We start from the raw sequence: 22111 nt of genomic DNA, 5'->3' as shown, positions 1-22111 counted from the left end.
TGAATAAGCCCAGCTCCCTCAGCCTGTCTTCGTAGGGGAGGTGCTCCTGCCCCCGATCATCTTTGTGGCCCTCTTCTGGACCCTCTCCAACAGCTCTCTGTCTTTCTTGTACTGGGGGCTCCATACCTGGACACAGTACTGCAGATGGGGCCTCACAAGAGCAGAGTAGAGACGGACAATCACCTCCTTGTCCCTCCTGACCACCCCGCTCATGATGGAGCCTAGGATACCATTGGCTTTCCGAGCTGCAAGAGCACACTGCTGGCTCACGTTAAGTTGGTCATCCATCAGGACCCCCAGGTCCTTCTCTGCAGAGCTGCTCTCAAGGACTGCTCCTTCCAGTCTGTATGATGGAGAGTTGCTTGGCAACCACCTCAGCCAGCTCCTGCAGAACCCTGGGACGCACGCCATCTGGCCCCAAAGACTTGTACTCATCCAGTCTCCTGAGGCGGTCTCGGACTTGCTCTGCCCTTACCGTGGGAGGGGATTTACCCCCCTGGTCCCCACCTAGAGGCCTGGGGGTGCAGGGCTCAGGGACGTGAGAAAGACCAGAATCCTGGCCACCAGTGAAGAGCGAGGCAAAGAACTCATTCAGTACCTCAGCTTTCTCTTTGTCCGTTGAAGCCAGTTCTCCTTTTAAATTTACTAAAGAAGGTGCACCTGTTTTGGCCTGCCTCTTCTGGCCAGTGTACCCGTAGAGTGTCTTCTTATTGTTTTTCACATCCCTCACCAAGTTCAGCTCTGCCTGCGCCTTGGCTTTCCTGATCCTACATCTGGTCCTTGCCGAGCCGTGCCGGTTTCCTATCTCGTCTGCCCACTTTCTTATTCAGAGGGATGGAGACCTCTTGTGCTTTCAGGAGGGCATCCTGGAAGAGTAGCCAGCTCTCCTCAACATCTTTCTCTTTAAGGACAGCATCCCAGGGGATCTTGGCCAACAATCCATTGAACAGCTTAAAGTTCGCTCTTCCAAAGTTCAGGGTCCTGACCCCACTCTTTGCCAGGCCCACATCCCTTGAGATCACAAACTCAACCAGGCCATGGTTGCTGCAGCCCAGGCTGCCTCCAACGTTGACGCCTTTGATGATCTCTTCCGCATTGGTGAGCGGCAGGCCCAGCAACGCTTCACCACTGGTTGGCCTGTCCAATACCTGGACCAGAAAGTTGTCATCAATGGATTCCACGAGCCTTCTGGACCTCTTGCAGCTCGCCGTGTGGTCTTCCCAACAGATGTCCGGATGGCTGAAGTCCCCCTACAGGATGAGGGCCCGTGAGCACACAGGACCCACACAGTGCTCTGAATGGCAAAGAATATGCAGCCATGCTTTCTCTTTTGATAAAGGAACTTGAAAACACATTTCAATTTTGCAAAGAAGCGCATCCGTTTCTGTTTGCGACACCATTTTAAGTTGATACCAACACATTACCTGCCAATTTTCAGATGGAATGCATAGAGTTCCGATCAGATATTCAACTCAAAAATGTAACCATGTCTCCTGCCTGGACTTCTGTAAGACCTCTCTGAACAGACAGAAACATCCCTCACTTCGCAATCCAGCCTCATTCACGTTGTCGCTTTTTGGCAGTAAGCACACTTGTGAACAGTTGCGACGAGCGAAGCATGGGAAGAGTAAAATTTCATCCACAATCTCTGACAAACACCACGAGACCTCACAAAAAGTTGCAACCATTGACATCAAACAGGGCAATTATATATTAGTTTCACCCAGAAAATAAAACAATTAAAAAAAAAATCAAATATCCTACTAGTTTCATGTTTTGCTCCTCTCCTTTTTGTTTCCCCCGGCGTTTTAAGAAATAGATTAAAAATTAAATGGTTTGCTACTTATGAATTAACAATATAAAAGAGTGGCAAGCCCAAGCCATGAAACACCCCCAGAATTGGGCTGCCCTGCCAGCGGAGCCTTGATCCATGGTGATTTTAGACCTCGTGCCTCACTGGGGCTGGGGCCAGAGCCCGGCTGGGCCTAGAGGCTGCTGTGCCTCATCTCTGGGCCTGGGAATATGACGGAGTGGATCCTCCTGGAGGAGATGTTAAGGCACACGCGAGATGAGGAGGTGATGCAAGACAGCCAGCACGGCTTCACCAAGGGCAGTCGTGCCTGACCCATGTGGAGGCCTTTGGTGATGGAGTGATGGCACTGATGGACAAAGGGAGGGCAACCGATGTCTTCTGCCTGGACTCGTGCAAGGCCTTTGACATGGTCCCACAGCACCTCCTTATCTCTAAATTGAAGGGACGTGCCTTTGAGTGTTGGACAGATAGGTGGATACAGATTGTTTGGATGGTCGTGGGCGGAGGGTTGTTGTCAGCGGCTGTACGTCCAGGCGGAGGCCGGGCACCCAGGGGTCTGTCTTGGGACTGGTGCTCTTGAACACTTTTATCAAGGACACAGGCAGTGGTACACAGAGTGTACCCCCAGCAGGTTTGCTGATGACACCAAGCTGAGCGGTGCAGTTGACACAATAGAAGGCAGAGACGCTGTCCAGAGGGGCCTGGACACACGCTGAAACAGAGGGCACGTGAGCATCTAGGGAGCTTTAACAAGGCCGAGTGCAAGGTGCTGCACTTGGGTGGAGGCAGTGGCAGATACGGGGAGAGGCTGGGAGGAGAACACCTGAGGGAGTAGCCCTGTGGAGAAGGACCTGGGGGTCATATGGCCAAAGAGCTGGAGATGAGCCAGCAGTGTGTGCTTGCAGAGGGACTTGGAGAATGTCCCTCTCTACTTCGCCCTTGCGAGGCCCCATCTGGAGTGCTGTGCCCAAGCTTTGACACCCCAGTCAAGCACAGGAGGGATGTGGAGCGGTTGGAGTTGGTCCAGAGGAGGGCCACAGAGATGATCCAAGGGCTGGAGCACCTCACCAATGAAGGCAGGTGTAGGGAACAGGGTTCATTTAGCTTTCAAAACAGAAGGCTCCGGGGAGACCTCGTTGCAGCCTTCTAGTACTTGAAGGGTCCTGCCAAGCTGGAGGAGGACTGACTTTTTTACACAGGCCGATAGTGATAGGACAAGGGGGACTGGCTTTAAACGAAAAGAGGATAGAGAGAGGTTAGGCGTTAGGAAGAGATTGTTTGCTCAGCAAGTGGCGGGGCACTGGAACAGCAAGATCCTGCCCAGAGGGGTTCTGGATGCCCCATCTCTGGAGTCATGTGAGGCCAGGCTGGATGCGATCCTGGGCATCCTGATCTGATCTGGTGGTGCGCAAAGCTGCTCGCGGCCAGGGGGTTGGAACCGGACGCTATTGAAGGTCCCCTCCACCCTAAGCCATTCTGCTGGGGAGGAGACAAGCCTGTGGTCGAGGTCTGAACTCTGCCCACCCCAGGAAAAGACGAGGGGAACGAAGCTGGTGTAAATGAGTGTGGGATTTATTGTCTTGGCTGATGTTGACCAAGTTGAGCAGGTGTCATTGGCACACGGCTGTTCCTATGCACACTGAGGGTCGGGCTGTGGAGATTATGGTTCTGCTGATGGACCGACCTGGGAGCAGCTTTGTGCCCAGGCTGGCCGCCGCTGTTGGGACCGGCTGCCGCGGTGTGCTCGGGTCTCTGTGGGAAGTCGCAGCCTGACGTCCCGCTGTGGAAGGGCTTCATGTGTGGGCCCTCCCTTGCTGCCTGGAGGCTCTTCTGTGTCCCGGCTGCGGGGAACCCCTCGAGGGCCTCGATGTCACTGGGGTGGCCGAGCAGAGTGTGCTGCTCCGTGCAGCTTGGCGTGGCGTTTGTCTGCTGCCACGGCTTCTTCTGGGCCGGCTCTGGGAACGCGAGGCCCGATCTTGTAGCGGGGAGCGGCTTCGTACCCGGCCCGTCCCCTGCTGCCTGGGACCCCTCCTGGGCGCAGCCACCGGGGAATCTGCGGAGGGCCGCGATGCCCTCTGTTGGGTGGACCTGCGGGAGCCGCTGCTGGTGCGTGGGGCTGTTGTACGGCCGCTCCCGCGGTGTCGAGATGCCTCGTGATCCGCAGGGAGGCGTGGGCGGACTGTCCTCTGCCGTGTCCCAGGCTCACTGGGCAGGTGGCTGTTCTCAGGCAGCTGGGATCTCTGCGGTAGGCCCGATGCTGCCTGGCTGCTGGGGCCGGAGCTGATGTTCTCCAGTCCCTGGGAGCCACGGGGAGGCTCCAGAGCCCCTTGGCTGGAAGTACTGGGGCCGGCGCGCTCCGTGTTGCTGCTGGAGGCTGTAAGGGGAGGCAGGGAGGTCAGTTGAATTGATGAAGCTGCAGCCTCGGGTCGGAACGGGCTGCCCTCCTTTTCTGGGGCAGAGAGAGTCTGGCAAGGCCGCCCTGAGCAGCACCCGCTGCCAGGTGTTGCCCGGCCCCTGCCTAGGGAAGCACGACTGGTTGCATCTTACCGGTGCCCACGCCAGCACAGCTGTTACACTCCCAGCTGTTAACTCTGTTGCTCAGGTAGGAGCACCGTCGGTGGGTCCCTTCTGCAGCACAGGAGCTGCAGAGGAGCAGCTGCCAGGGCCTGGGGAAGCAAACGGGTTGTGGCTGTGAGGACAAGGTGAGCCAAGCCAGGCAGCGGCCAACACATCTGCGGTGCTCAGCCCTTGTTCCCCATCCCGTGTTGAGGCTGAGATCCCCCGCGGAAGCCCGGAGGCCTGCTGAGGTAACTCACCCATCCGCCTCTTCCTGCTCCCTGCCTCCTGGGTAAAGGCACGTGCTGACATCGCAGCGCCCGTGCCTCCGTAGAAGCGATGGGTAGGTCCTGTCATCCCACCAAGACGGTCTCCTACGAGAGAGGGGAGGGAATGTGATGAGCCGCCGATGCCCCCCGTGTGTGATCCAGGGTATCCCTGTTGATCCAAGCCAACCCCGTTTCCAGCTTCTCCATGAAGCTGAGGCCTATGCTCGTGAGACAGCAAAGGGCCAGGCCTGCCGGGACAGTCCCTGGGCAGGCCCAGCGCTCGCGCCTTCACGTCTGCAGAGCTGGGGAGAAGGACACCAACCTGACTGGGATTTGGATCCCCAGAGTGGACATTTCTGCACGGAACTGCTCCGTGTCTTGACAAATGGGGCACTGGAAGCACATAGTGCCGGCGTTCATGGCCTGCCCCTGCCGGAGAAGCAGAAGCAGCGTGAGCGTGAGCGTGAGCGTGAGCGTGAGCGTGAGCGGGGCCTGGTGCTGCTGAGCGCCGGCCGTAGCCGCAGGCTGAGGGGAGGGCTCCTACCTGGACGCAGCTGCGGTGGAACCAGGTGTGCTTGCACGCTGGGCACCTCAGGGTCTGGTAGGACGTGCTGTCCCCCATGGGCTCCAGGCAGATGACGCAGTCGGTGCCTTGGGATGGAGCTGCCTCCACTGCCTGTCGCGGGCGGTGCTCGCGGCAGAAGGACCTGGGGGAAGATGCAAGCGATGGGCACGGTGAGAAGCGCTGCGAGGAGGGCAGAGCAGGCAGGCAGGCGCCCCCAGGCCCCGGCTCTGGCTCTGGCTCTGGCTCTGGCTCTGGCTCTGGCTCTGGCTCTGGCAGGCTGCTGGGAGCTGTCGCTGCGGGTTCCTCCCTGGCTTGGTTGCTGCTGACAGCCCTTACCTGTGCTGCCCAAAGAACTGGGTGACACATTCGCCGTCCACGGCGCAGGGCAGGTGGAAGCTGCGTGCACAGCCTCTCTCTGCGCAGCTGATGGCGGCTCCTCTCTCGCCACAAACAAAGCATTGCTGAAAAGAACAGGGCAGCCCCAGTCAGCAGCAGGCCCAGGGCCTCCACGGCCGGCCCCGCACCTCTGGGCAGGGCACAGGCTGCGGGAGCTGCTGGGTCCCACTCTGCAGAGCCGCCTGGTGGAGAAGGCTCGTCTGCTATGGCAGGACTTGGGCCTGGTGCCCGCTGGAAGGGCTGCGATTGCTTTCGCTGGGTGCAGCCTAAGCTGGCGTGAGCCTCTCCTGGCACAAAGCTCACCGCTCCCTTCAGGGCCTCACCTTCTGGTCTGCCTGCTTGATTCTGCACCTGATGGTACCAACCGGGAGGCCCACAGTTTCCTCCCAGGGGGCGCTTTCCTCAAAGCGGATGTTGGCAAAAAGCTGTCGGAGAGGACAGAGCAGGGCAGGATCTCGTTAGGACGCAAAGGAAGGGAGGGAGCATCCCTGGCAGGAAGCTGGCAGGAGCCCTTGAGGGCTGGAACTCACCAAGCAGAACTCATGCACACAGAGGTCACTCTCGGCAAAGGTGCGCCCGCAGATGTCCGGGTTGACATCCGCGCGGCGACACAGCACGCACGCTGCAGAGGAGAGAGCAAATGCGAGCAGCAGTGAGCACCTTGCGGGGCCAGCTTTCCCTGAGGGCTGTCCCCAGGGCCGTGCTCTTTGCTTGCCGTGCCGGCTGAGGGGCAGGGCTGGAGGCGGTGCAGGAGGACGGGGCACTGCAGGCCCAACGGTGGCAGCGGGCAGCCACAGCCCAGGCTGAGCCCCTTGCCGAGGAGCAGAGGTGCTGTGCCCAGCGGCAGCCGGGGAGCCCCTGCCTGCCCCTTCTTTCCCTCTCAGCCGCTGGCAGACCCCCAGCACCCCTCTGCCCGGCGGCGGGGAGCTGCGCGCAGGGATCCTTTGCTCTCACCTTGCTCCCCGGAGTCGGGGGACTTCCGCTTCCTACTGGACATGTTGCGCATCGGCGGTGAGCACTTGGAGAGTCCCTGCTCTCTCTGCACCTCGCCAGGCCGCACTGACACACGCTCTGAGCCCGGCAGCCTTTGCTCTGCTCCCAGCCCCGCGCGTCACAATGCCTGCTCCCCGCCACCCACTGTGACATCACGCCTACCCCCTCCAGGGCGGAGTGGGTCCCAGGCCCCCAAGCAACATGGCGGCGTCCCGGGGCAACCTGTTCCAGTGCGTCCCCACCCTCAACAGAATCAACACTTGCCTCCCAACACCCAACCTGTATCTCCCCTCTTCTTTCCGTATTACGCATCACCTCCAGAAGACCCGGTTCCCTCCTTTCTCCACTGCACAGAGTCACCTCCGTAAGGTGAAGGCTCCTATTTCATTTCCAAGGGCTTTGTCAATGCCCCCTTCCCTTGAAAGGGATCCCAGATGCCTGTCTTCGCTGCCCACTAAGTCCAGGCTTTGGCCCCGCTCTCCCACTGTCAGAGCAATCAGGTGACAAAGTTCCCTGTAAGTGACCTTTAGGCTTACTAAGGGCTAATTGCATTGTTAAGAAAACATTACCCTTCAGTATGGAAAGGAGATTTCATTGAGACTGTCCTGAAACTAGTATTTTCCAGCTGTATAGGGGGCATGCCCGGCAAAAATGAAACCAAGCACCCATTTAGAAACTGTGAAAAGAGATCATATTGCAAACATCCATGCTTTAGTTACAGTGCCTCTCTTTCGGGTGTGCTAGATTTCCAAAGCGCCATTAAGCTCCTTGTTCTTCGGAATTAAAACAGAGCCTTTTGTGTAGATGATGGCACTTCTGGATCCGTTGCTCTCAGTGCTTCTCCACAAAATGCAGCCCTGGTACTGCATAAGGGTGAGCGGTTGGTTGCTCCTGCTTGGTAGGAGGCATCCTGCCTGTGGTAGGACTGAATGATTCTTATCTCTGCTTCTTGTCAGCTCTTGTCATGGAAGATTAAGCCATCTCACATATCCCACCTCCACCAAGACTTTGTGCAAGGAGAGATCCTCAAGGCAGAACACTGCCTGGTTCTCCTCACCTCAGTCTCTACCCAGATTTCTGAAGGTCTTCTGTCTGCTTTGGCATCGTGGTCTTGTGGCCTTCCCTGCCTTGCTCTCTGGGGCACATCGGGGAGCATGAAGGCAGTCCCAAACGCACCCTTGCATCTGTCCTTCTCCATAAGTGATGGATCTGCAGGACTGGGGAGTAGAATGTGTCAGGTTCAGCAAACAGCTGTGAGCAGTGGTTTGGTGACATGGCTCGTGTTCTTGAGATTTGCATTAAGACAGGAGGTTGGGAATCACACTCCGAGAGGTGTCTGCCCCTGTCACTGCGTTCCCAAAATTTTGATCATACTCCAGGCCTCACCAAACCCAGGCTGGCATGGTGACATCCGTACCTGTCCAGTTTTGGGCCCCTCACGGTAAGAAAGACATCGAGGCCCTGGAGCGCGTCCAGAGGAGGGCAACAAAGCTGGTGAGGGCTCTGGAGCACAGGCCTTATGAATTGTAATTGAAGGAGCTGGGATTGTTCAGTCTAGAGAAGAGGAGGCTCAGGGGAGACCTTATTCTCTATAACTACCCGAAGGGAGGCTGTGGTGAGCTGGGGGTCAGCCTCTTCTCTCGTGTGACAGTGATAGGACGAGAGGGAATGGCTTCAAGCTGCACCACGGAAGGTTCAGGCTGGACGTTAGGAAATACTACTTGTCTGAAAGGGTGGTCAGGCACTGCAATGGGCTGCCCAGAGAGGTGGTGGAGTCACCGACCCTGGAGGTGTTCAAAGAGCGTTTGGATGCTGTGTTGAGGGACGTGGCTTAGCGAGAACCATCGGTGATGGGAGAACGGTAGGACTGCTGCCTTCCGGGCATCATCGCCTTCGGTGGAAGCTCTTGTGCGCTCAGGAACGGCAAACGCCACCCGCTTTCGCAGAGCTCAAGGGCAGACGAGTCGGAACGCCCTTGGAACGAAGGCGTTTCCTCGAGAAGAGCCAAGCCCCGCCCCGTCCCCCCGGGCTCACCCCGGTCCCAGTGGCGGTCCCCAGGCTCCGTGCCGCTCTTTTCTCCGTCTCTGCTGCCACCGCGTGAGCGAAGCGCGGAACTGCAGCCGAAACTGTCGGGACCGCCGTGGCGGCGCTTTGAGTTATGGGCGGTGGGGGGTCATACGAGCTGTGGGAGCACTCTGGGCGCTCTGGACCCTCCCCCGGGGCCCGCACAGTCCCGCAGAGCACCACCGAGGCCTCCCGGAGCTGCGCAACGCGTCGCTCCGCTGTCTCCGCTCTGTACCGCCCGCCTCTGCGACAACAGACCCCCGCCAGGCCTCGGGAAACCCGGAAGTAGCGCCTCTTCGCTCGGACTGCTCCGTGCCGTCAGCCCCGCCATCTCTATGGTAAGAAGTCCTCCTGGTCGTACTGCGCATGCGCTGAGAAGAGCGGAAGTGGCGCCTGGTTGCTGTGGCGGCTCTGCGCTGCCGCTCCGTCGGGCTGCGGGGTGGTCGGAGTTGCCGGCGGTGCTCCGCGTACGGACTTGCAGTCAGGGTTATAGGAAATAACACATCGAGGAAGAAAAATAGCGAGCTAAATATCTATGTATGCATACCCGCTCTTATTTCCTGCTCAAAAACTGACGAATGTGTCAATGTGGTTTCCAGCTCCAAGAGGGGAGATTTAGGTTGGCCACAGGGACAGAATCTTCTGCAGGGGGGGTGGTGAGGCACTGGCACAGGTTGCACAGAGATGCCGTGGATGCTCCGTCCCTGGAGACCTGACCCACAGAATCAGAGTCACAGAATGGCCTGGGTTGGGGGGACCTCAAGGATCATGAATCTCCAACCCCCCTGCCAGGCAGGGCCACCAACCTCCCCATTTACTAGACCAGGCTGCCCAGGGCCCCGTCCAGCCTGGCCTTGAACACCTCCAGGGATGGACGGGGCATCCACAGCCTCTCTGGGCAGCTGTTCCAGCACCTCACCAGTCTCCTGGTAAAGCACTTCCCCCTAACATCCAACCTAAATCTTCCCTCTTTCAACTTAGAACGGTTCCGCCTTGTCCTGCTGTTATCTACCCTTTCAAAGAGTTTACTCCCTTCTGGTATGTAGGCTCCCTTCGGGTCCTGAAAGGCTGCAATGAGGTCACCCCGCAGCCTTCTCTTCTCCAGGCTGAATAAGCCCAGCTCCCTCAGCCTGTCTTCGTAGGGGAGGTGCTCCTGCCCCCGATCATCTTTGTGGCCCTCTTCTGGACCCTCTCCAACAGCTCTCTGTCTTTCTTGTACTGGGGGCTCCATACCTGGACACAGTACTGCAGATGGGGCCTCACAAGAGCAGAGTAGAGACGGACAATCACCTCCTTGTCCCTCCTGACCACCCCGCTCATGATGGAGCCTAGGATACCATTGGCTTTCCGAGCTGCAAGAGCACACTGCTGGCTCACGTTAAGTTGGTCATCCATCAGGACCCCCAGGTCCTTCTCTGCAGAGCTGCTCTCAAGGACTGCTCCTTCCAGTCTGTATGATGGAGAGTTGCTTGGCAACCACCTCAGCCAGCTCCTGCAGAACCCTGGGACGCACGCCATCTGGCCCCAAAGACTTGTACTCATCCAGTCTCCTGAGGCGGTCTCGGACTTGCTCTGCCCTTACCGTGGGAGGGGATTTACCCCCCTGGTCCCCACCTAGAGGCCTGGGGGTGCAGGGCTCAGGGACGTGAGAAAGACCAGAATCCTGGCCACCAGTGAAGAGCGAGGCAAAGAACTCATTCAGTACCTCAGCTTTCTCTTTGTCCGTTGAAGCCAGTTCTCCTTTTAAATTTACTAAAGAAGGTGCACCTGTTTTGGCCTGCCTCTTCTGGCCAGTGTACCCGTAGAATGTCTTCTTATTGTTTTTCACATCCCTCACCAAGTTCAGCTCTGCCTGCGCCTTGGCTTTCCTGATCCTACATCTGGTCCTTGCCGAGCCGTGCCGGTTTCCTATCTCGTCTGCCCACTTTCTTATTCAGAGGGATGGAGACCTCTTGTGCTTTCAGGAGGGCATCCTGGAAGAGTAGCCAGCTCTCCTCAACATCTTTCTCTTTAAGGACAGCATCCCAGGGGATCTTGGCCAACAATCCATTGAACAGCTTAAAGTTCGCTCTTCCAAAGTTCAGGGTCCTGACCCCACTCTTTGCCAGGCCCACATCCCTTGAGATCACAAACTCAACCAGGCCATGGTTGCTGCAGCCCAGGCTGCCTCCAACGTTGACGCCTTTGATGATCTCTTCCGCATTGGTGAGCGGCAGGCCCAGCAACGCTTCACCACTGGTTGGCCTGTCCAATACCTGGACCAGAAAGTTGTCATCAATGGATTCCACGAGCCTTCTGGACCTCTTGCAGCTCGCCGTGTGGTCTTCCCAACAGATGTCCGGATGGCTGAAGTCCCCCTACAGGATGAGGGCCCGTGAGCACACAGGACCCACACAGTGCTCTGAATGGCAAAGAATATGCAGCCATGCTTTCTCTTTTGATAAAGGAACTTGAAAACACATTTCAATTTTGCAAAGAAGCGCATCCGTTTCTGTTTGCGACACCATTTTAAGTTGATACCAACACATTACCTGCCAATTTTCAGATGGAATGCATAGAGTTCCGATCAGATATTCAACTCAAAAATGTAACCATGTCTCCTGCCTGGACTTCTGTAAGACCTCTCTGAACAGACAGAAACATCCCTCACTTCGCAATCCAGCCTCATTCACGTTGTCGCTTTTTGGCAGTAAGCACACTTGTGAACAGTTGCGACGAGCGAAGCATGGGAAGAGTAAAATTTCATCCACAATCTCTGACAAACACCACGAGACCTCACAAAAAGTTGCAACCATTGACATCAAACAGGGCAATTATATATTAGTTTCACCCAGAAAATAAAACAATTAAAAAAAAAATCAAATATCCTACTAGTTTCATGTTTTGCTCCTCTCCTTTTTGTTTCCCCCGGCGTTTTAAGAAATAGATTAAAAATTAAATGGTTTGCTACTTATGAATTAACAATATAAAAGAGTGGCAAGCCCAAGCCATGAAACACCCCCAGAATTGGGCTGCCCTGCCAGCGGAGCCTTGATCCATGGTGATTTTAGACCTCGTGCCTCACTGGGGCTGGGGCCAGAGCCCGGCTGGGCCTAGAGGCTGCTGTGCCTCATCTCTGGGCCTGGGAATATGACGGAGTGGATCCTCCTGGAGGAGATGTTAAGGCACACGCGAGATGAGGAGGTGATGCAAGACAGCCAGCACGGCTTCACCAAGGGCAGTCGTGCCTGACCCATGTGGAGGCCTTTGGTGATGGAGTGATGGCACTGATGGACAAAGGGAGGGCAACCGATGTCTTCTGCCTGGACTCGTGCAAGGCCTTTGACATGGTCCCACAGCACCTCCTTATCTCTAAATTGAAGGGACGTGCCTTTGAGTGTTGGACAGATAGGTGGATACAGATTGTTTGGATGGTCGTGGGCGGAGGGTTGTTGTCAGCGGCTGTACGTCCAGGCGGAGGCCGGGCACCCAGGGGTCTGTCTTGGGACTGGTGCTCTTGAACACTTTTATCAAGGACACAGGCAGTGGTACACAGAGTGTACCCCCAGCAGGTTTGCTGATGACACCAAGCTGAGCGGTGCAGTTGACACAATAGAAGGCAGAGACGCTGTCCAGAGGGGCCTGGACACACGCTGAAACAGAGGGCACGTGAGCATCTAGGGAGCTTTAACAAGGCCAAGTGCAAGGTGCTGCACTTGGGTGGAGGCAGTGGCAGATACGGGTAGAGGCTGGGAGGAGAACACCGAGGGAGTAGCCCTGTGGAGAAGGACCTGGGGGTCATATGGCCAAAGAGCTGGAGATGAGCCAGCAGTGTGTGCTTGCAGAGGGACTTGGAGAATGTCCCTCTCTACTTCGCCCTTGCGAGGCCCCATCTGGAGTGCTGTGCCCAAGCTTTGACACCCCAGTCAAGCACAGGAGGGATGTGGAGCGGTTGGAGTTGGTCCAGAGGAGGGCCACAGAGATGATCCAAGGGCTGGAGCACCTCACCAATGAAGGCAGGTTTAGGGAACAGGGTTCATTTAGCTTTCAAAACAGAAGGCTCCGGGGAGACCTCGTTGCAGCCTTCTAGTACTTGAAGGGTCCTGCCAAGCTGGAGGAGGACTGACTTTTTTACACAGGCCGATAGTGATAGGACAAGGGGGACTGGCTTTAAACGAAAAGAGGATAGAGAGAGGTTAGGCGTTAGGAAGAGATTGTTTGCTCAGCAAGTGGCGGGGCACTGGAACAGCAAGATCCTGCCCAGAGGGGTTCTGGATGCCCCATCTCTGGAGTCATGTGAGGCCAGGCTGGATGCGATCCTGGGCATCCTGATCTGATCTGGTGGTGCGCGAAGCTGCTCGCGGCCAGGGGGTTGGAACCGGACGCTATTGAAGGTCCCCTCCACCCTAAGCCATTCTGCTGGGGAGGAGACAAGCCTGTGGTCGAGGTCTGAACTCTGCCCACCCCAGGAAAAGACGAGGGGAACGAAGCTGGTGTAAATGAGTGTGGGATTTATTGTCTTGGCTGATGTTGACCAAGTTGAGCAGGTGTCATTGGCACACGGCTGTTCCTATGCACACTGAGGGTCGGGCTGTGGAGATTATGGTTCTGCTGATGGACCGACCTGGGAGCAGCTTTGTGCCCAGGCTGGCCGCCGCTGTTGGGACCGGCTGCCGCGGTGTGCTCGGGTCTCTGTGGGAAGTCGCAGCCTGACGTCCCGCTGTGGAAGGGCTTCATGTGTGGGCCCTCCCTTGCTGCCTGGAGGCTCTTCTGTGTCCCGGCTGCGGGGAACCCCTCGAGGGCCTCGATGTCACTGGGGTGGCCGAGCAGAGTGTGCTGCTCCGTGCAGCTTGGCGTGGCGTTTGTCTGCTGCCACGGCTTCTTCTGGGCCGGCTCTGGGAACGCGAGGCCCGATCTTGTAGCGGGGAGCGGCTTCGTACCCGGCCCGTCCCCTGCTGCCTGGGACCCCTCCTGGGCGCAGCCACCGGGGAATCTGCGGAGGGCCGCGATGCCCTCTGTTGGGTGGACCTGCGGGAGCCGCTGCTGGTGCGTGGGGCTGTTGTACGGCCGCTCCCGCGGTGTCGAGATGCCTCGTGATCCGCAGGGAGGCGTGGGCGGACTGTCCTCTGCCGTGTCCCAGGCTCACTGGGCAGGTGGCTGTTCTCAGGCAGCTGGGATCTCTGCGGTAGGCCCGATGCTGCCTGGCTGCTGGGGCCGGAGCTGATGTTCTCCAGTCCCTGGGAGCCACGGGGAGGCTCCAGAGCCCCTTGGCTGGAAGTACTGGGGCCGGCGCGCTCCGTGTTGCTGCTGGAGGCTGTAAGGGGAGGCAGGGAGGTCATTGAATTGATGAAGCTGCAGCCTCGGGTCGGAACGGGCTGCCCTCCTTTTCTGGGGCAGAGAGAGTCTGGCAAGGCCGCCCTGAGCAGCACCCGCTGCCAGGTGTTGCCCGGCCCCTGCCTAGGGAAGCACGACTGGTTGCATCTTACCGGTGCCCACGCCAGCACAGCTGTTACACTCCCAGCTGTTAACTCTGTTGCTCAGGTAGGAGCACCGTCGGTGGGTCCCTTCTGCAGCACAGGAGCTGCAGAGGAGCAGCTGCCAGGGCCTGGGGAAGCAAACGGGTTGTGGCTGTGAGGACAAGGTGAGCCAAGCCAGGCAGCGGCCAACACATCTGCGGTGCTCAGCCCTTGTTCCCCATCCCGTGTTGAGGCTGAGATCCCCCGCGGAAGCCCGGAGGCCTGCTGAGGTAACTCACCCATCCGCCTCTTCCTGCTCCCTGCCTCCTGGGTAAAGGCACGTGCTGACATCGCAGCGCCCGTGCCTCCGTAGAAGCGATGGGTAGGTCCTGTCATCCCACCAAGACGGTCTCCTACGAGAGAGGGGAGGGAATGTGATGAGCCGCCGATGCCCCCCGTGTGTGATCCAGGGTATCCCTGTTGATCCAAGCCAACCCCGTTTCCAGCTTCTCCATGAAGCTGAGGCCTATGCTCGTGAGACAGCAAAGGGCCAGGCCTGCCGGGACAGTCCCTGGGCAGGCCCAGCGCTCGCGCCTTCACGTCTGCAGAGCTGGGGAGAAGGACACCAACCTGACTGGGATTTGGATCCCCAGAGTGGACATTTCTGCACGGAACTGCTCCGTGTCTTGACAAATGGGGCACTGGAAGCACATAGTGCCGGCGTTCATGGCCTGCCCCTGCCGGAGAAGCAGAAGCAGCGTGAGCGTGAGCGTGAGCGTGAGCGTGAGCGGGGCCTGGTGCTGCTGAGCGCCGGCCGTAGCCGCAGGCTGAGGGGAGGGCTCCTACCTGGACGCAGCTGCGGTGGAACCAGGTGTGCTTGCACGCTGGGCACCTCAGGGTCTGGTAGGACGTGCTGTCCCCCATGGGCTCCAGGCAGATGACGCAGTCGGTGCCTTGGGATGGAGCTGCCTCCACTGCCTGTCGCGGGCGGTGCTCGCGGCAGAAGGACCTGGGGGAAGATGCAAGCGATGGGCACGGTGAGAAGCGCTGCGAGGAGGGCAGAGCAGCAGGCAGGCGCCCCCAGGCCCCGGCTCTGGCTCTGGCTCTGGCTCTGGCTCTGGCTCTGGCAGGCTGCTGGGAGCTGTCGCTGCGGGTTCCTCCCTGGCTTGGTTGCTGCTGACAGCCCTTACCTGTGCTGCCCAAAGAACTGGGTGACACATTCGCCGTCCACGGCGCAGGGCAGGTGGAAGCTGCGTGCACAGCCTCTCTCTGCGCAGCTGATGGCGGCTCCTCTCTCGCCACAAACAAAGCATTGCTGAAAAGAACAGGGCAGCCCCAGTCAGCAGCAGGCCCAGGGCCTCCACGGCCGGCCCCGCACCTCTGGGCAGGGCACAGGCTGCGGGAGCTGCTGGGTCCCACTCTGCAGAGCCGCCTGGTGGAGAAGGCTCGTCTGCTATGGCAGGACTTGGGCCTGGTGCCCGCTGGAAGGGCTGCGATTGCTTTCGCTGGGTGCAGCCTAAGCTGGCGTGAGCCTCTCCTGGCACAAAGCTCACCGCTCCCTTCAGGGCCTCACCTTCTGGTCTGCCTGCTTGATTCTGCACCTGATGGTACCAACCGGGAGGCCCACAGTTTCCTCCCAGGGGGCGCTTTCCTCAAAGCGGATGTTGGCAAAAAGCTGTCGGAGAGGACAGAGCAGGGCAGGATCTCGTTAGGACGCAAAGGAAGGGAGGGAGCATCCCTGGCAGGAAGCTGGCAGGAGCCCTTGAGGGCTGGAACTCACCAAGCAGAACTCATGCACACAGAGGTCACTCTCGGCAAAGGTGCGCCCGCAGATGTCCGGGTTGACATCCGCGCGGCGACACAGCACGCACGCTGCAGAGGAGAGAGCAAATGCGAGCAGCAGTGAGCACCTTGCGGGGCCAGCTTTCCCTGAGGGCTGTCCCCAGGGCCGTGCTCTTTGCTTGCCGTGCCGGCTGAGGGGCAGGGCTGGAGGCGGTGCAGGAGGACGGGGCACTGCAGGCCCAACGGTGGCAGCGGGCAGCCACAGCCCAGGCTGAGCCCCTTGCCGAGGAGCAGAGGTGCTGTGCCCAGCGGCAGCCGGGGAGCCCCTGCCTGCCCCTTCTTTCCCTCTCAGCCGCTGGCAGACCCCCAGCACCCCTCTGCCCGGCGGCGGGGAGCTGCGCGCAGGGATCCTTTGCTCTCACCTTGCTCCCCGGAGTCGGGGGACTTCCGCTTCCTACTGGACATGTTGCGCATCGGCGGTGAGCACTTGGAGAGTCCCTGCTCTCTCTGCACCTCGCCAGGCCGCACTGACACACGCTCTGAGCCCGGCAGCCTTTGCTCTGCTCCCAGCCCCGCGCGTCACAATGCCTGCTCCCCGCCACCCACTGTGACATCACGCCTACCCCCTCCAGGGCGGAGTGGGTCCCAGGCCCCCAAGCAACATGGCGGCGTCCCGGGGCAACCTGTTCCAGTGCGTCCCCACCCTCAACAGAATCAACACTTGCCTCCCAACACCCAACCTGTATCTCCCCTCTTCTTTCCGTATTACGCATCACCTCCAGAAGACCCGGTTCCCTCCTTTCTCCACTGCACAGAGTCACCTCCGTAAGGTGAAGGCTCCTATTTCATTTCCAAGGGCTTTGTCAATGCCCCCTTCCCTTGAAAGGGATCCCAGATGCCTGTCTTCGCTGCCCACTAAGTCCAGGCTTTGGCCCCGCTCTCCCACTGTCAGAGCAATCAGGTGACAAAGTTCCCTGTAAGTGACCTTTAGGCTTACTAAGGGCTAATTGCATTGTTAAGAAAACATTACCCTTCAGTATGGAAAGGAGATTTCATTGAGACTGTCCTGAAACTAGTATTTTCCAGCTGTATAGAGGGCATGCCCGGCAAAAATGAAACCAAGCACCCATTTAGAAACTGTGAAAAGAGATCATATTGCAAACATCCATGCTTTAGTTACAGTGCCTCTCTTTCGGGTGTGCTAGATTTCCAAAGCGCCATTAAGCTCCTTGTTCTTCGGAATTAAAACAGAGCCTTTTGTGTAGATGATGGCACTTCTGGATCCGTTGCTCTCAGTGCTTCTCCACAAAATGCAGCCCTGGTACTGCATAAGGGTGAGCGGTTGGTTGCTCCTGCTTGGTAGGAGGCATCCTGCCTGTGGTAGGACTGAATGATTCTTATCTCTGCTTCTTGTCAGCTCTTGTCATGGAAGATTAAGCCATCTCACATATCCCACCTCCACCAAGACTTTGTGCAAGGAGAGATCCTCAAGGCAGAACACTGCCTGGTTCTCCTCACCTCAGTCTCTACCCAGATTTCTGAAGGTCTTCTGTCTGCTTTGGCATCGTGGTCTTGTGGCCTTCCCTGCCTTGCTCTCTGGGGCACATCGGGGAGCATGAAGGCAGTCCCAAACGCACCCTTGCATCTGTCCTTCTCCATAAGTGATGGATCTGCAGGACTGGGGAGTAGAATGTGTCAGGTTCAGCAAACAGCTGTGAGCAGTGGTTTGGTGACATGGCTCGTGTTCTTGAGATTTGCATTAAGACAGGAGGTTGGGAATCACACTCCGAGAGGTGTCTGCACCTGTCACTGCGTTCCCAAAATTTTGATCATACTCCAGGCCTCACCAAACCCAGGCTGGCATGGTGACATCCGTACCTGTCCAGTTTTGGGCCCCTCACGGTAAGAAAGACATCAAGGCCCTGGAGCGCGTCCAGAGGAGGGCAACAAAGCTGGTGAGGGCTCTGGAGCACAGGCCTTATGAATTGTAATTGAAGGAGCTGGGATTGTTCAGTCTAGAGAAGAGGAGGCTCAGGGGAGACCTTATTCTCTATAACTACCCGAAGGGAGGCTGTGGTGAGCTGGGGGTCAGCCTCTTCTCTCGTGTGACAGTGATAGGACGAGAGGGAATGGCTTCAAGCTGCACCACGGAAGGTTCAGGCTGGACGTTAGGAAATACTACTTGTCTGAAAGGGTGGTCAGGCACTGCAATGGGCTGCCCAGAGAGGTGGTGGAGTCACCGACCCTGGAGGTGTTCAAAGAGCGTTTGGATGCTGTGTTGAGGGACGTGGCTTAGCGAGAACCATCGGTGATGGGAGAACGGTAGGACTGCTGCCTTCCGGGCATCATCGCCTTCGGTGGAAGCTCTTGTGCGCTCAGGAACGGCAAACGCCACCCGCTTTCGCAGAGCTCAAGGGCAGACGAGTCGGAACGCCCTTGGAACGAAGGCGTTTCCTCGAGAAGAGCCAAGCCCCGCCCCGTCCCCCCGGGCTCACCCCGGTCCCAGTGGCGGTCCCCAGGCTCCGTGCCGCTCTTTTCTCCGTCTCTGCTGCCACCGCGTGAGCGAAGCGCGGAACTGCAGCCGAAACTGTCGGGACCGCCGTGGCGGCGCTTTGAGTTATGGGCGGTGGGGGGTCATACGAGCTGTGGGAGCACTCTGGGCGCTCTGGACCCTCCCCCGGGGCCCGCACAGTCCCGCAGAGCACCACCGAGGCCTCCCGGAGCTGCGCAACGCGTCGCTCCGCTGTCTCCGCTCTGTACCGCCCGCCTCTGCGACAACAGACCCCCGCCAGGCCTCGGGAAACCCGGAAGTAGCGCCTCTTCGCTCGGACTGCTCCGTGCCGTCAGCCCCGCCATCTCTATGGTAAGAAGTCCTCCTGGTCGTACTGCGCATGCGCTGAGAAGAGCGGAAGTGGCGCCTGGTTGCTGTGGCGGCTCTGCGCTGCCGCTCCGTCGGGCTGCGTGGTGGTCGGAGTTGCCGGCGGTGCTCCGCGTACGGACTTGCAGTCAGGGTTATAGGAAATAACACATCGAGGAAGAAAAATAGCGAGCTAAATATCTATGTATGCATACCCGCTCTTATTTCCTGCTCAAAAACTGACGAATGTGTCAATGTGGTTTCCAGCTCCAAGAGGGAAACGGTTCCAAGCTCCAAGAGGGGAGATTTAGGTTGGCTACAGGGACAGAATCTTCTGCAGGGGGGTGGTGAGGCACTGGCACAGGTTGCACAGAGATGCCGTGGATGCTCCGTCCCTGGAGACCTGACCCACAGAATCAGAGTCACAGAATGGCCTGGGTTGGGGGGACCTCAAGGATCATGAATCTCCAACCCCCCTGCCAGGCAGGGCCACCAACCTCCCCATTTACTAGACCAGGCTGCCCAGGGCCCCGTCCAGCCTGGCCTTGAACACCTCCAGGGATGGACGGGGCATCCACAGCCTCTCTGGGCAGCTGTTCCAGCACCTCACCAGTCTCCTGGTAAAGCACTTCCCCCTAACATCCAACCTAAATCTTCCCTCTTTCAACTTAGAACGGTTCCGCCTTGTCCTGCTGTTATCTACCCTTTCAAAGAGTTTACTCCCTTCTGGTATGTAGGCTCCCTTCGGGTCCTGAAAGGCTGCAATGAGGTCACCCCGCAGCCTTCTCTTCTCCAGGCTGAATAAGCCCAGCTCCCTCAGCCTGTCTTCGTAGGGGAGGTGCTCCTGCCCCCGATCATCTTTGTGGCCCTCTTCTGGACCCTCTCCAACAGCTCTCTGTCTTTCTTGTACTGGGGGCTCCATACCTGGACACAGTACTGCAGATGGGGCCTCACAAGAGCAGAGTAGAGACGGACAATCACCTCCTTGTCCCTCCTGACCACCCCGCTCATGATGGAGCCTAGGATACCATTGGCTTTCCGAGCTGCAAGAGCACACTGCTGGCTCACGTTAAGTTGGTCATCCATCAGGACCCCCAGGTCCTTCTCTGCAGAGCTGCTCTCAAGGACTGCTCCTTCCAGTCTGTATGATGGAGAGTTGCTTGGCAACCACCTCAGCCAGCTCCTGCAGAACCCTGGGACGCACGCCATCTGGCCCCAAAGACTTGTACTCATCCAGTCTCCTGAGGCGGTCTCGGACTTGCTCTGCCCTTACCGTGGGAGGGGATTTACCCCCCTGGTCCCCACCTAGAGGCCTGGGGGTGCAGGGCTCAGGGACGTGAGAAAGACCAGAATCCTGGCCACCAGTGAAGAGCGAGGCAAAGAACTCATTCAGTACCTCAGCTTTCTCTTTGTCCGTTGAAGCCAGTTCTCCTTTTAAATTTACTAAAGAAGGTGCACCTGTTTTGGCCTGCCTCTTCTGGCCAGTGTACCCGTAGAATGTCTTCTTATTGTTTTTCACATCCCTCACCAAGTTCAGCTCTGCCTGCGCCTTGGCTTTCCTGATCCTACATCTGGTCCTTGCCGAGCCGTGCCGGTTTCCTATCTCGTCTGCCCACTTTCTTATTCAGAGGGATGGAGACCTCTTGTGCTTTCAGGAGGGCATCCTGGAAGAGTAGCCAGCTCTCCTCAACATCTTTCTCTTTAAGGACAGCATCCCAGGGGATCTTGGCCAACAATCCATTGAACAGCTTAAAGTTCGCTCTTCCAAAGTTCAGGGTCCTGACCCCACTCTTTGCCAGGCCCACATCCCTTGAGATCACAAACTCAACCAGGCCATGGTTGCTGCAGCCCAGGCTGCCTCCAACGTTGACGCCTTTGATGATCTCTTCCGCATTGGTGAGCGGCAGGCCCAGCAACGCTTCACCACTGGTTGGCCTGTCCAATACCTGGACCAGAAAGTTGTCATCAATGGATTCCACGAGCCTTCTGGACCTCTTGCAGCTCGCCGTGTGGTCTTCCCAACAGATGTCCGGATGGCTGAAGTCCCCCTACAGGATGAGGGCCCGTGAGCACACAGGACCCACACAGTGCTCTGAATGGCAAAGAATATGCAGCCATGCTTTCTCTTTTGATAAAGGAACTTGAAAACACATTTCAATTTTGCAAAGAAGCGCATCCGTTTCTGTTTGCGACACCATTTTAAGTTGATACCAACACATTACCTGCCAATTTTCAGATGGAATGCATAGAGTTCCGATCAGATATTCAACTCAAAAATGTAACCATGTCTCCTGCCTGGACTTCTGTAAGACCTCTCTGAACAGACAGAAACATCCCTCACTTCGCAATCCAGCCTCATTCACGTTGTCGCTTTTTGGCAGTAAGCACACTTGTGAACAGTTGCGACGAGCGAAGCATGGGAAGAGTAAAATTTCATCCACAATCTCTGACAAACACCACGAGACCTCACAAAAAGTTGCAACCATTGACATCAAACAGGGCAATTATATATTAGTTTCACCCAGAAAATAAAACAATTAAAAAAAAAATCAAATATCCTACTAGTTTCATGTTTTGCTCCTCTCCTTTTTGTTTCCCCCGGCGTTTTAAGAAATAGATTAAAAATTAAATGGTTTGCTACTTATGAATTAACAATATAAAAGAGTGGCAAGCCCAAGCCATGAAACACCCCCAGAATTGGGCTGCCCTGCCAGCGGAGCCTTGATCCATGGTGATTTTAGACCTCGTGCCTCACTGGGGCTGGGGCCAGAGCCCGGCTGGGCCTAGAGGCTGCTGTGCCTCATCTCTGGGCCTGGGAATATGACGGAGTGGATCCTCCTGGAGGAGATGTTAAGGCACACGCGAGATGAGGAGGTGATGCAAGACAGCCAGCACGGCTTCACCAAGGGCAGTCGTGCCTGACCCATGTGGAGGCCTTTGGTGATGGAGTGATGGCACTGATGGACAAAGGGAGGGCAACCGATGTCTTCTGCCTGGACTCGTGCAAGGCCTTTGACATGGTCCCACAGCACCTCCTTATCTCTAAATTGAAGGGACGTGCCTTTGAGTGTTGGACAGATAGGTGGATACAGATTGTTTGGATGGTCGTGGGCGGAGGGTTGTTGTCAGCGGCTGTACGTCCAGGCGGAGGCCGGGCACCCAGGGGTCTGTCTTGGGACTGGTGCTCTTGAACACTTTTATCAAGGACACAGGCAGTGGTACACAGAGTGTACCCCCAGCAGGTTTGCTGATGACACCAAGCTGAGCGGTGCAGTTGACACAATAGAAGGCAGAGACGCTGTCCAGAGGGGCCTGGACACACGCTGAAACAGAGGGCACGTGAGCATCTAGGGAGCTTTAACAAGGCCGAGTGCAAGGTGC

At 57.5% G+C, this 22111-nt stretch overlaps 2 protein-coding genes across 2 annotated transcripts; both read right to left on the bottom strand.

The window, feature by feature from the left end:
- Positions 1-3364: 3364 nt before the first annotated feature.
- On the bottom strand, positions 3365-8796 carry LOC121107725 (PHD finger protein 7-like). Its single transcript, XM_040653602.2, has 9 exons — positions 6554-8796; positions 6130-6221; positions 5923-6024; positions 5540-5664; positions 5183-5345; positions 4961-5067; positions 4630-4743; positions 4361-4479; positions 3365-4187 (listed from the first exon to the last, which is right to left on the bottom strand). The coding sequence occupies exons 1-9, from the start codon at positions 6603-6605 to the stop codon at positions 3607-3609; spliced, it is 1455 nt and encodes a 484-aa protein (XP_040509536.1). The 5' UTR covers positions 6606-8796; the 3' UTR covers positions 3365-3606.
- A 4330-nt stretch (positions 8797-13126) lies between these two features.
- LOC112530458 (PHD finger protein 7-like) lies at positions 13127-16959 on the bottom strand. The gene is made up of 9 exons (XM_025144444.2): positions 16296-16959; positions 15872-15963; positions 15665-15766; positions 15282-15406; positions 14938-15100; positions 14722-14828; positions 14391-14504; positions 14122-14240; positions 13127-13949 (listed from the first exon to the last, which is right to left on the bottom strand). Exons 1-9 carry the CDS (start codon positions 16345-16347, stop codon positions 13369-13371), a joined length of 1455 nt encoding a protein of 484 aa, XP_025000212.2. The 5' UTR covers positions 16348-16959; the 3' UTR covers positions 13127-13368.
- Positions 16960-22111: the final 5152 nt, after the last annotated feature.

The sequence above is a fragment of the Gallus gallus genome, chromosome 28 (genome assembly GCF_016699485.2).
Source record: "Gallus gallus isolate bGalGal1 chromosome 28, bGalGal1.mat.broiler.GRCg7b, whole genome shotgun sequence".
In the NCBI taxonomy this organism is placed as follows: Eukaryota; Metazoa; Chordata; class Aves; order Galliformes; family Phasianidae; genus Gallus; species Gallus gallus.
Note: the sequence above shows the minus strand (reverse complement) of the source record. Positions and strands in the feature narration are given on the sequence as shown.

Bases quoted from the DNA above. Each gene is read 5' to 3' on its own strand.
- LOC121107725 (XM_040653602.2), bottom strand. From the start codon at position 6,605: ATGCGCAACATGTCCAGTAGGAAGCGGAAGTCCCCCGACTCCGGGGAG. The intron at 5,665-5,922 runs GTGAGGCCCTGA...TGTTCTTTTCAG, and splicing joins TCAAGCAGGCAGACCAGAAG to CAATGCTTTGTTTGTGGCGA. The intron at 4,744-4,960 runs GTTGGTGTCCTT...CCTCTCTCGTAG, and splicing joins GGGATCCAAATCCCAGTCAG to GAGACCGTCTTGGTGGGATG.
- LOC112530458 (XM_025144444.2), bottom strand. From the start codon at position 16,347: ATGCGCAACATGTCCAGTAGGAAGCGGAAGTCCCCCGACTCCGGGGAG. The intron at 15,767-15,871 runs GTGAGTTCCAGC...CCTCTCCGACAG, and splicing joins GTGTGCATGAGTTCTGCTTG to CTTTTTGCCAACATCCGCTT. The intron at 13,950-14,121 runs GTAAGATGCAAC...CTCCCCTTACAG, and splicing joins CTGTGCTGGCGTGGGCACCG to CCTCCAGCAGCAACACGGAG.